This window comes from Scleropages formosus, chromosome 20 (genome assembly GCF_900964775.1).
Source record: "Scleropages formosus chromosome 20, fSclFor1.1, whole genome shotgun sequence".
Lineage (NCBI taxonomy): Eukaryota > Metazoa > Chordata > Actinopteri > Osteoglossiformes > Osteoglossidae > Scleropages > Scleropages formosus.
In genome coordinates, this window is record NC_041825.1 from 10,158,220 (window position 1) to 10,171,722 (window position 13,503).

General features: G+C 39.2%; 1 protein-coding gene across 1 annotated transcript in view; it reads left to right on the plus strand.

Annotated features, from left to right (window-relative positions):
• The first annotated feature begins 301 nt into the window (after window positions 1–301).
• LOC108926533 (glutamate receptor ionotropic, NMDA 2A-like) overlaps window positions 302–13,503 on the plus strand; it is a 79,619-nt gene continuing 66,417 nt past the window's right edge. Inside the window, exons 1-2 of the mRNA XM_018739263.2 lie at window positions 302–370; window positions 3,215–3,622. Of these exons, the coding sequence (XP_018594779.1) occupies window positions 344–370; window positions 3,215–3,622 (435 nt within the window). The 5' untranslated portion in view covers window positions 302–343. The remainder of the gene's footprint in view (window positions 371–3,214; window positions 3,623–13,503) is intronic.

Genomic DNA, 13,503 nt, shown 5'->3' on the forward strand with positions numbered 1-13,503 from the left:
GTCTCTCACAGCATCCTCAGTTGCCGAAGAAACTGCGAGCGATGCAGAGACACCCTCAGAGCTGCCGGCAGTCCCACCGCACGGTCACACACTCCGAAAACACGGCGCATACACAAACATTGCTCTTCTTTCCCTCCTCCACCGTCGCTCCACATTCGTAGGGAGACGATGATGACACGACGCTGAAGGAGCGCACCAGATCGCTGGATTTATCATGCGATTCGGCGCTTTTGGGAACAAGTTAGAGAGGATTATTCGGTGGAAATAATCATGATTGAAACCAGTCTGTCCCGGCGGCTTATTTGACGGAAGACTCCTTTACAATGTCATTTCAAGCAGCGATATGGGAGTTTTGTGGAAGGGGGATTCTGTAAGTTGACGCCTTGATTCCTCTTGTTCTTTATTACACGTAGCTGCACTTGTTTAACGCGCGTGGGGTGACGTGAATCTTGTGGCCGGAATACCCCGCTCAGCGAAGTCCACCGCGCTAAATAAATAAATATTTGTCCCGTTGATGGAACGGCAGTGTTTCGTGACGCGAATGTCATCTTTTTATGTTTTTTTTTTTTTAACAATCTGTATATATATATATATATATAAATCACCCGTGCATGTCAGTCCCCACGCAGCGCTACCTTTCGGTGCCTGCTTGGGAAGATGGCTTGCGCGATTCTTTTTTTTTTTTTCTTTTTTTTTTGGTTTTTAATGTATACATTTGCGTAGGCATGATGAACATCATCGTTGTTCGGCAAGTATAGTTTTTTCTGTGTTTAATGTATAAGCGCTCTGATTTTCCCAGTAAGACACTAAGAAAAAAAGAGTGCAGTGCAGGGAAAACTCGTGCCAGGGCAATGTGATCGCGAAATAATAAATAAATAAATAGCAACCCTGTCACTGCATCTTCCATGCTGGCTTATTTTATTTTATTTATTTTTTTCCCTGTTGTTGCGGTCAATATTCTGCCTGGATTCAGCAGAGAAACATTGTATAGAGCAGTTGGGTTGAGCGTCAGTTCAACAGAGTTCGTTCCCTGCTTAGAATTTCTTCACATGCCATCTTGGTCGAAGAAAAGCGATTAACTTTCCGCACTTCGCCCGTGGGGGTGGGCTCTCGTGCCTCGGAGCTCTAACCAAACAAGGCATTTCGCAAGGAACTGATTTATTTTTTTTTTTTCCCTCTCCACTGACAGTGACGATAAAGACTGCCAGGCCTTGGCGCTTGAGAATCCGTCACATTTTCAAACAAGTAAATCTTGCAACTCTGACACTGACGGTAGCTCCTAAAATAATAGAACCAATTACAGCAAGCCATAAAACGAAATAATACACGAAACAACAAGGGGGCGCTCGTGTATAATGGCAAACCCCCTAAAAGCGACGGGAAATTAAAGTGGATTTCTATGCGCTCTTCCATTCGGCCGCTCCTCTCTTTCAAACATCGTCACGTTGTAGGACCACAGGTTTGCTTTATATGGCTGCAGTTAAAATGATACATCCGCCGGGATGGGCGGCATCAGAGTCATGACGAAAATCTGGACGAAGTGTAACTTTTAAGCACTGACTGTTGTGACGTACGGAGACAAGATCACATGCGAGCAGTTAAAAATAGACATTAATACAGCGCTGGTGTCGGGGGGTAGATTCTTACACCTTGACACTGTTGAGAACCATTTCCTATTCCTTCGAGATGTGGAACACCAATGAAGTAAATGTGGAAAGTGCATTTAGTGGTAGATTAAAGGCGGCGAAGGCACGTCGAGGCGATGAGCGGCGTGTCCGTGGCGTTCCGCTACGCGTGGGTGCGACTCGAGGGCGTCTTGCGGAGGAGTAGATTGTTACTGAGAGACGGTGCGCGCTGTAAGCCTTACTAAGGCTGCCGCGGTCCTGCAGGAATTAATGCGTGTAGTGCGTAACCGCATTAATATATTTACATTAATTTCACAGGCTGACAGAAATTTAACATATGACTTCGCGCAAGCGTCAAAAACGGGCGAAGATCTGTCAGGGTCTCCATATGTACCCATGTTTGGTTGCTGGATCCGTGAACACATGCCTCAGAAGACTTGATTATAATGTTGACATGTTTTCCGTGATGATTCGGCTGCTTTGCACTCATTTTATGGGCATGAATGAAAGGGAGACAACCCTTTGCACACAGCGCAGAACTGTCCTTACAATCACTGACAAGTCACACCTTCATTGGATCAGTAGATGCCTGACATCTGGCTGCCTTGAATACCAATGTATTTTGATTCATTAAAATTCCTCTTTGAATGTTGTACTTAGCTCCACACATGACTTTTTTGGTTGTTGGGAAATTGCTCAAATTGCATAAGATGTATGGACATTCATTGTATTGTGTACCAAAGGGGGGGTATGTCCTCTCGGTGTCCAAGCAAACCTAATGTGTATAATTCCATTGAGTACTATGGTTAATATTTTTTGGTCCTTCCCAAGGCCTTGCCAATTGTTACGCCATGAATAGCTATGGTTTTGGCCAAGCTTAAACATAGTGTAACAGGCTAATATATTGCAGGAAAATATGGCAAATGAATATGGGTCACATGAGTTTACCCAGTGAAATTATTGCTAAAACAGCCAGCAAAATTCTGATTAAAGTGCAACATTCAGAAGTAAACAAGTGCCAGATGTAATATTTGACAGCACATTTTAGGATTTACAAAATGAATAAATATATATGATATCGATCCATTCTTAAATGCTTGTCTAGATAAAATTGTATATCCACGTTTATGTACATCTAAATACACAGTCAGCTACTGGTGACTGAAATATTGCTGAAGCTTTCTGAAATTTATGGGTTATAGATCACTAATCTACAGACACATCATGTTTGATGCCTTAGGTGTGGCTTGCTGCAACACATTATTTCACAGTGTCTTATTTTCAAATGCTGTGGTAAAGTGTATTAATTTATGAAGGTTATCTATTGTTTGTGTTAGAAATTCAAAATTCCATTTGTGTAACAAAAAAGAATATTGTCATTATGAAAAGTTCAATTTCAGTGTGTATAATGAGGTTGCTATCAATATTTCCATAATGGATGATCATTGGCTACCCTCAGAGGGTTTTTTTTTTGGGGAGGGCGGTGGGAAGGGGGGTGTGATTCATTGTCTGCTGTCAGTAATGCAATCTCCCTAGTGCATATATCATGCTGTTCATACTCTCTTATGTCTGTGTTGATATACCTGCAGGGGATGAAGTTGGCCACTATGGGGAATTTTGTGTGTGCTCTCCTGACACTCCATGTTCTTCTGTTTCACATCAATGTGGCTTTTGGAGCAGACAAAGTCCCCATCCTGAACATAGCGGTGATTTTGGGGCGAACACGTTACATCTCAGACCGAGACCTACGGGCTCTGTGGAGCAAGGAGGATCCCATCGACGTGAATGTGGTGACACTGCTGGTGAATGAAACCGACCCCAAAAGCATCATAACTCATGTGTGCGATCTCATGTCTGGGACTAAAATCCATGGTCTGGTGTTTGGGGATGGCACAGACCAGGAAGCCATTGCCCAGATTTTGGATTTTATTTCTTCCCAGACACTGATACCTGTCATGGGAATCCATGGAGGATCATCTATGATCATGGCGGACAAGGTAAGCATGGAACACCGTGTGCGTAGGCTCATGTTTACTTTGTGCAGGTAAAAGCTGCAAGATTTCCTCAGAAGTTCAGCAGCAAGGTAAGGATGGATTAGTGTCAGGATTAACCTGGCAATATATTCTTCTGAAACACATTTAAAGATCTTAACTCAGCTGTGGCTGACCAAGAAATTTTTACACAATTTTATGCCAAATTTCTTCTGCCTGAAAATGTTTTTTGTACACAATTAGTACAGTTACATTTTCATAGAAAAGAACAATTAAAGTCTGTTAAAAGTATATCAGTAAAATTTATGCACTCAGTATATGGTTTACCATTTAAGATAAGTAAGACGTTACAAGTCTAAATTAATCACTCCTCACATAACTCAGTCTCTACAATAAAGCTCTATTATGAAAAAAAAAAAAAAACATTCTGGTTTCTAAGTTAATGATGATTACTGATGAAACAAAGTTCTGATAAAAAACACTGCCTTGTCCATGAGTCTTTGTTTAGACTTTGGGGCAGTGCTGTTCTATTTTTATATATTTTTTGTTGTGACTTAAAGCCATTACTTGTCAGTAAAAAGAACTTCTTATTTTCAATTTATAAGCTTTTACCAGTGACAATTTATTACACTAAATTAGGAAAATGTACTGTAGAAAGGCCACATGAGTTTGTTGTGTCCTGCCACTCAGCTCATTAATGAAGCTCTTTGTCTGGATACACTTCATTGGGTTGCTCAAAATGTTTACAAATTTGGCTTGCCCAGTTTGCTGTAGTACCCTATATTTATTTCTTTTTGATAAAAAAGACGAATGGGTGATGTTACTATGAACTGTGATTGAATTGGATGAAAAGTTTTTCTCATTGTTCGTGTAAGAGGTACAGTTACTCATAAACTGGACTACAAGTGTGCCTATATTCTTGATTTTGATTTACATTAACAAAGAGAATAATCACAAAGATTTGAATAATCAGTGTTATAGATGCAAGTTTCATTAGTTTCATTCATTATTAAGAAGTTATAAATTTTTTTATTAAAACCAAATTTTGGAGAGTTTCACATATCATGCTTAGGCCTTATTCTGGGATTTGTAAAGGTGAGCAGAACAAAGACATTTTGGTCTTTCCTTTATGAGAATATGAGGTTCAGTCCTGCTGTTTTATTAAATTATAATGTTCATTTGGGAGACATGGTAGCGCAGTGAGTAAAACTGGTGTCTCACAGCTCCTAAATTGCTCAGTGGGTATGAGGCTTGAGTCCAGCTCAGGGTGTGTGGGTTTTGGATGTTCCTCCATGTGTTTTGCACCCTCCCAGACATGTATGTAAGAAGGCGGTGGCAAACCACTTCAGTTTCTCCTTTGTCTACAAAACCATGAAGGTGGTCACTATGAGTTGGACTAGAATTTATGGCACTTCCATCCATCCATCATGATTCTTTCATGGATACTTTGCTGAGATTTTCTTTGTAACTGCAGCTGCCTTTAAGCTCTAATATGTAGAGCAATGCCACTTTTCACTTTATGTTTTCCCGGCCCAGAGACAGCACCAAGAAATGTATAGTTTTCGGAATTTTCAGAAAAAAATAAAACTAATTCATGCACCTGTACTGCATTTTTATATTATCGGATGATCATATACAGAATATACAGAGAAGGATGTGTCTTGCCTGCTGGCTTTGTTCATTATATATGCTTAAACTATCTGTAATTTAAAAAAAAAAAAAAAAACACAAAAGGAAATGAATTTTTGAAATGCCTTATATTTTGGGAGCTTATGCTATTGTTTTTGTCTTTCTAAAATGGATTTTTTTCTTTCTGGAATACTGGAGAGTAAACTATGCAGAACTGATTGACAAAACGGTCCTATTATACAACACCAAATAGACATTGCGACATAATTAATTTTTCTAAAAATGCTTTTAAAATACCTTAAATGTTCCTTTGAGTTTAGCTTTTTGGCCGAAGTTACAAATCCATATGTAGAGTATTATTATTATGAAATTTTTGACCAGAACTTAATGGGTTATTGGATTATTTGTTTTGTTTTACTTTTAGTTTTTTGCTTATTATTTACTATTTGGTATTCATCTGTGTGTGTGCTACATTTGTATTTGTGATATAGTTTGCGGGAGAAGTTTCTGGAACAATGTTTGCTGGTAAAATTCCACATACTTGGGATTGGGTGAAGGAGCCCTTGGAAGGTGTTTGTGTCTGGTACAAGGGGACAAAACAGGTTCAGCAGTATAAAAAGACGTTGTTGAGGTGTGTGCACTCATGGTGTTGAATATCTGGTGAGAATGGTAATAAACCAACTTTTTAAGCTTATTGTGCTTTGTTGAAAATTCAAAAGAATCTTTACTGAACAAAGAGCAATTCTAACATTCTGACAGTTTTAGTACTTTCAAATGAAAACCTACTTTTTTGAATGAAGTCTGATTTGTGAAAACACTATAAAATATGTCTATAAGCAGGCCACAGCAGAATAACAAATTTTTTCACTTTTATAAGCAACTTTTGTTTATACCGAATTTGAATTTATTGGACATATTTACCAGGGAAAGCATTTAGAATCCAGTGATCCATTATGAAGAAATTGTTTCTCTCTTACTATGTTTACTAATTTTCATTAAGTGTTAAAATTTTGTCTCAGCCCCGTCTTCCGGATACATTTGTCACCCGATAATCTCTTCTTTCGATTGTTCACATGGATTTTTACACACTTTACATGTTATATGCCTCAAATAGTGCAGTACTAGTAAGTACTAGTAGTACTAATAGTACAGTTGTAGTAGAGAAGGTTATCATTGACATTCTCAGGACATTAATTTTGTCGTGAAGTGATAAGGAAATCCAGACTTGTGGTCGAGTTTTTATAGGATAAATTATTATTTTTCTTGACTGCTGAGCTGATCTTTGCTTTTAATCAATTTACATTCTTTTTTTAAACAACACAAACAAGTAACTATTAACACAAACTACTTTAGTAATGTTGTATTAGGTTCAGCTTTTTTGTAATGTTCCCCATTTGAATTAGTGGCATTCGTAATCATGTCCTGTCAATGTTGAAAACTGTGATTTTTCTGTAGTAGCAGTTTCAATAATGAAAGTATTTATGTGAGCTTGCTATTAGATTGGTAACCTGTTGAAATCTGTTTGCATTGTAGTATGTCTGTAGCTACTGGGCTGTCGTGCCTTTGATTTGATTTTCATAAACGAGTACACAATATCAAAAAGGGTCACATCACTTCAGCAATCCAGCTCTAATCTACACTTATAATTTATTCTGTATTTTCAATGTTTTTTTTAAGCAGTACTTAAAATGGCACTGGATATGTAAATAAGGGGACTACATTTTTCATTTCCCTCCTATGAAGAAGGTAAGTTACAGTATACAAATTCTTAAGAATATCATCCTGACTTCTTTGTCTCATGATTATAGTGATAACATACTGTATACTCATGTCTAAAATAGTAACAAGTTATAACCAGTTACATTTTGGAGCCTATATGTACAGCCATAGATTTTGCTTCTAGCTAACAGGATTACAGTCTCTGTTGAGCTGCAGTTTTGAATACTGTATTTTAAATCGTTGCTTAGTAACAAACTGCAGAGGAGTTGAGATCAATAACATTGCACGTCACTGTCAGCATTGCTTAAAATGAATTTTAGTGTTATGCATTGTGTGGGTATGTATGAATACTCATTATGCCATTTTATAAACTGTTAGATCAGTGATGCATTTAGTTATCAGTTTAGCATTTCCCTATATCAATTTTTAAGCGATTCAGTTATTCTTTCCCAAAGCACAAACCCATTACAAGGCTGTCTCACTATGAGGATGTGCAAAGCTATGTCAGAAAATAATAGATCTAGAATTCTTGGCATTCTGTCTCATTGTATTTCGATTATTACAACAGACAAAATAATATTTACATTTATTCACTCACTTAGCAGACACTTTTGTCCAAAGCGACTTACAGCAGATACTATGTAATGTTACTAGCCCACACACCCTATTCACCAAGGTGACTACATTGCTAGATACACTACTTACAAGGGGTTACTCATCCATGCATCAGTGAAACACACTCACGCACTATGGGGGAACCTGAACAACATGTCTTTGGACTGTGGGAGGAAACCGGAGCACCCAGAGGAAACCCACACAGACATGGGGAGAACATCCAAACTCCACACAGACTGAACAGGGATCGAACCCATGTTCTCTCGCACCACCCAGGCGCTGTGAGACAGCAGCGCTACTCGCTGTGCCGCCGTGCCATTATTATTATTAATATATAATAATAATAAAAAAAAAACAATGAACTGCTGATGTTTTACCTAAGGCTCTTTTTTTTGTCTGCAGGCAATTAAAGGATCAATTTGAGCTGTGTAGGCTGAATTGTTTTACGTTCCAAACTTTTTCAAGTTTGCACACAAGTAATTGTAATTGCTTTCGCCTGACAGTTCCCTTCATTTTCAGTATGTATTTGTATGTGGTGAACTGTTTGGAGTTTTAACAGAAGGGAAAATTGCATCTTTTCTATGAGCTTCGAAACTGCCTGCATTGAATCCCCCAGTTGCTTGAGTCAGCATCCTGACTGTCTTGTGCCCTTGCTAATGTACTGGCAGTCAGAAGAACTCTGACAGAGACAAGCCCTCTGCCACAGAAACCAGAAACAGTAATGCCACCACATTTACAGTCAGTGTTTTACTCTTGCAGGATCAGCAGCTGATCATTGCTTGTGTAAAGCAAAATACGGCATTAAAATTAAATTTGTAACATTATTTCCAAAATAGGGGGCGCAGTGGTGCAGTGGGTTGGACCTGGTCCTGCTCTTTAGTGGGTCTGGGGTTCGAGTCCCACTTGGGGTGCCTTGCGACGGACTGGCATCCCATCCTGGGTGTGTTCCCTCCCCCTCCGGCCTTACGCCCTGTGTTACCGGGTTGGCTCTGGTTCCCCGTGACCCCGTATGGGACAAGCGGTTCTGAAAATGTGTGTGTGTGTGTGTGTGTGTGTATTTCCAAAATTCTTCTTCATTTATAAATTGAATAGAATTCACTACCTCCCAATATTTTGTTCATGTCTTCTGTGTCCCTGACTTTGACACTATAGTTGTAAAATGTTGTGGATCTTGTGGTCATCCGTATTGGAAAAGGTAGCAAAAAATGAATATCATGTAGTTATTTGGTCGTTCACATTGTCGTGCGCCACACGCTTCGTTAAAATTGCTTGATATTGTCCTATCAGCTGTCTCCCAGTGCATACTGCATGTACTGATTATTCTACATCGGCGTACACATTGTTTTTCCTTTGTTTCTTAGACGGAATGAGGCTTTATAGGGTTTCTTTACCACTACACTATCTTCGCTACACAGTTTCTTGTTCTACTTTCTCGTGTGATTCTGTGTATTCAGCTGATCTAGGCCTTGTAAAAATGGATACACTGTGAGGATTTATGACGTAACGTACAATTTCTGCGATCGGTTTTAACAAATGACCCAGCGTTTTGTGGAGCATAGGTTGATTTTCACAGGTAGGTCAGCTCTCTCCAGAGGAAAAGGGAAGTTATTTCTGTTGTTCTTCATGCTAAGATGATACATCCACAGTGCTGGCTTTGGTATTTAACACCACCTTCAGCGCTAAGTTTTCTGAAACCCAGGCTTGTAACCCAGATGCTACTCTGTACCTGCAGTGAAACCAAAAGGATGAAATCCATAGCAGATTTAAATGCAAAGATAAGTTAAGTGCATCAGTGATCAGTGCTACTGTGATGTTTTAGAGATCACACAGCTTGCCTTGTATTCTCTGTGCCTGGCGCTGCATGTTGCCTAGGGTTTAACGCTTTGATCCTGGCCATGCAAGCTCTGTAACTAGAAGGTAGAATAACTTAGGGGAGTAATATTTGGGGGCTTCTCATGTACTCTGAAATGCTTCCTAAACGATATGCCTTGAGTGGACACCAACTACTCTATTTTATACCGATCTTCTGTACTTTATCGTAAATCACCGATTTGTTCATGGAGAATCCCTATTTTAAGGATACAATTTGACATGTCTCCACATGTAGCCCATGGTTACACAATAAGCATTGCATAATGGCCCGCATTTACTATTATTAATTTAGCTGAGGCCTTTCTCCAAAGCGACTTATGCGTCAGGTTTGTACAATACAAAAGGGGTAGCTTGCGTACAAGGATTTTTTTTTCTTGCTTTAACAGAGTTTTAACTCGCTAAAAGTAGAACAGAACAGAGTAGAATATATATAAGGGAGATACCTACTTAGCTGAAAGCCACCTGCGGTACTCCCATCACTGTGTAGGCAGACAGATATATAAATAAAGCAGGCGATGTGCAGGGGAAACTGTAGGGTCTATAGTGTGAGAGCAGTATGTGGGAGAAAAGGCGTAGAAGTCATATAGTGACTCACCACATCCACATTAAGCTATATCCTAACCCTTCAGGGGAAGATTGTGTCAGAGCACCAGGAGAATGTATGCAAGTATCCTCTATGTGGTATACAGAAGATTCCTGAGCAGAACAAATTTGGTTTTACACCACTCCTGTATAGAGCTCATTGCATTCTTTCACATTCTCAGTATGAGAGCTAGGGCTTTTATAGAGGAAAGAATCCCTTTTTTTGACACCAGAAGTGTTAACAGCATTGGATCTCCTAAAAATCATCAAAATGCACATGCATAGGAATATACTTGACCTCCCTGATCATTCCAGCATGGAAAACTTCAGTTTCCTCAGGATGAGCAATTATTTCGATGTTTCTTTACAGATTTTGCAAAAACTTTGTGTATTTCAGGTATATTTCAGTTTTACTGTTATTATTTTTTTTTCTTTGGTGCGCGGTAGCGCAACGGGTTGGCCGGGTTCTGCTCTCTGGTGGGTCTGGGGTTCGAGTTCCGCTTGGGATGCCTTGCGACGGATTGGTGTCCCGTCCTGGGTGTGTCACCTCTCCCTCCAGCCTTATGCCCTGTGTTGCCAGGTTAGGCTCCGGTTTGCCGTGACCTGACTTGGGACAAGCGGCTTCAGCAAATGTGTGTGTGTGTGTGTGTGTGTGTGTGTGTGTGTGTTTTTTCTCTGAGTCGGAAAGCTGGGAAAGCCCTGTTAAAATCTCGTAGATGTTATGGTTTTCATTTTTGTTTTTGTAGATGCATTTCTAATAGGGTTCTGTGCGCCTTCAGCAAAGTATTAAAAAGATATATCCTGCTCACCTCCTGAGACCACGGACGAATAAATTGGCATTTTGTGTGATGTTTGATGTCATTAACTACCTTTGTTCATGTAAATGCCAGAACTTCACAGGACAATAAGAGGCAAACCATGCGGGTGATTATTGATTGCACATTGTAATATTGTTCACAGTACAGCCAAACATCTGTTTCCTCTAACGCATCCTCACAGCTATAATGTGTATTTTTTGTCGCTGTGAAGATTTGTCTTCGAAGAAGGACGGCATGAATTCACAATGTATCTAATGAGCCTCAATCAAATAATCAGCAGTATGCTCAATGAGCAATAAAAGCCGCATAAAGTGTAAGAAATTGAAATTGATGAAAATCTTTCGGCTGAGGATGACAGTGAGCAGACCAACGTGAAAGAGGCGGTTAATCCTATTGAAGAAATGTCAGTATGAACCTGCAACAATGCGATTTATAGTTTTCAATTAGTTTTCTATTAGCAAAGCTAAATCAGAATCAAGGAATAAAGATGCCATTAAGCTTTGCAAAAAAATTGGAGACAGTAAATTGTGTGTTTTGTTCCTCTAAATCTGGAAATATTGTACCCTTGTAACCGAACAATTCACAAAACCCCAACAAAACCCTTGCAACCAAACATTTTCAACTTATTTCCTGATATTACTGAAATTGAATGGCTGCACAGGGTTATAACTTGTAATCGAATTCCACTTTATATTGAAATGTATGTTCTCCAGCAAGAACAGATAGTAACAATAATAACTGAGAAAGTTATTTTTCTATTATTTTTCTATTGATGTTTTAAGCTATGGTATATCATTGGTGTTGTTTTCAATATTTTTTCATTGCAGCAGTGTGAAAACAGTACTTTTGCACTTTACACGGAGACACAGGCAGGAACAACACACAACACACAATGATACCTGCAAACACCTTTGGTTAAAATTAGACCTCCAGAAATGCCTGCTTTCGTGCCCCAGCAGAGTGACACGTGCTTTTGTGCATGGCCTGCTGGAGGTTAATGTTCCTCTGGCAGGTCTGCTTTATCTGGGCTCCATAAGTACACACATTGCTGTATTTTTGGTAGCAGCCACAGTGGGTGCTTTTCTCAGACCACTGAAGCTACTCATATTACCTGTGCAGCCTTTCCTGCCAGCATCCAAACTCAAACAATCCAATATTGAACGCTCTCACGAGGGTGCGGTACTCCAGTATCAAGCTTTCTCCAATGAATGTGTTCCTGTCACTGAAAGTGCTGGATTTGATGGCACCAGTGTTATTACTTGCAGAGCTTATGTCTGTGCTACTCATCAATAACGTGATCTTTTCCATTATAACAACCACCAAATCGATTACAGTTAATTTAATAGGGTCCCAATGTTCCAGTACAAATGTGCTCTTTGCCTGAGGAGCCCTGCTCTTGTGTTATGTTTAAGGACTTAGTGAGTCACGTTGTTCATTAAGAACTTGCCAAATTATCTGTCCGCGAATTTCAACTGAAGCCACAGGATAACGTATAAGTTTATTAGGATGATAAAAATGTGGTTATGGCCCAATGAGACTCCATAGCTGGAGGTCTGAAGGACAACTGTAGTTGTCAATTTTAATAATTTATACTAAATTCTGTAACCGGTAATCAGCAATTTTCTTTTCGTCTCTACATGGAGTGGCTTTTATTGACACTGTGACATGGGGAAGGTGATGAACTGGAATGTGTTTTTCATATTCATGTTTGACCTGCTTAAAACTCTAACCTTGCGCCCTGTATTGGAACTACTGAAACAAGAAATAAGTTTTTCTGAAAGCAAAGGTCACCAGCCTAATAAATTTACATTTTTCTTCTGAAAAGCAATGTCAAAAAAATCTGAAAGCAGTGGACTCAAAGATGACTGGTTTGAATTATGAATCAAATTGAGCTTCCTTTATTTTAGACTGCAGTAATATGTAGCTTTCTAGAATAAAAAAGAAGTAACAAACGTTCTCCACTTTTAAATTTTACAGTGAATGCCCTTCTGTCTAAAGGCTCACTGTACTGCAATTTTGCTTGGCAGATGGTCCTCCCAAAAGGATTTAAGGACAATATTGTCATTTTACTCTCTCTCTCTTTGCACAGCTGGGTATTTTTTTTTTTTTTAAATAGAGTCAATTAATGACATGGCACCACAAAAACCCTTCAGCTTTCAAATTTTTTATAACGAATTTAAGTTTTAAGTTTTCATCTTGCCATCTGAAGCTCAGTGCACTTGTTCAGTTTGGATTTTTTTTTTTTATTTGTTTTTTTATTGTTGCTTGTGTCAATTCATAGCATTGTCCTATTTTAAAGGATCTACAGGGCTTCCCCAGTGATGCAATGGGTCTGAATCCTTGCTCTGGTTGTCTGTGGGGAGGATGTTCCAATAACACAAATGGATCTGGGTTTCCTTGTATAGGTGATATGGTTGGGATCTTCTCCTTCTTGCTACTCACAAGCCGGCTAGGCATCAACAGGGCTGTGGATGGGACTGAACTAAAAGTGCTCTTCTCTATTCATGTTATATAGCCTGATGAAGCCTGCAGGCCAGTGAATAAAAAGAAGCGGCAGGCTTGTGTTAAATCATTCTGAGTTGGCATGGGATTCATTCTTCAAGGGACACAAGAGTTGGCCAATTTGACACAACTAAATTTGAAAAGAAGAGG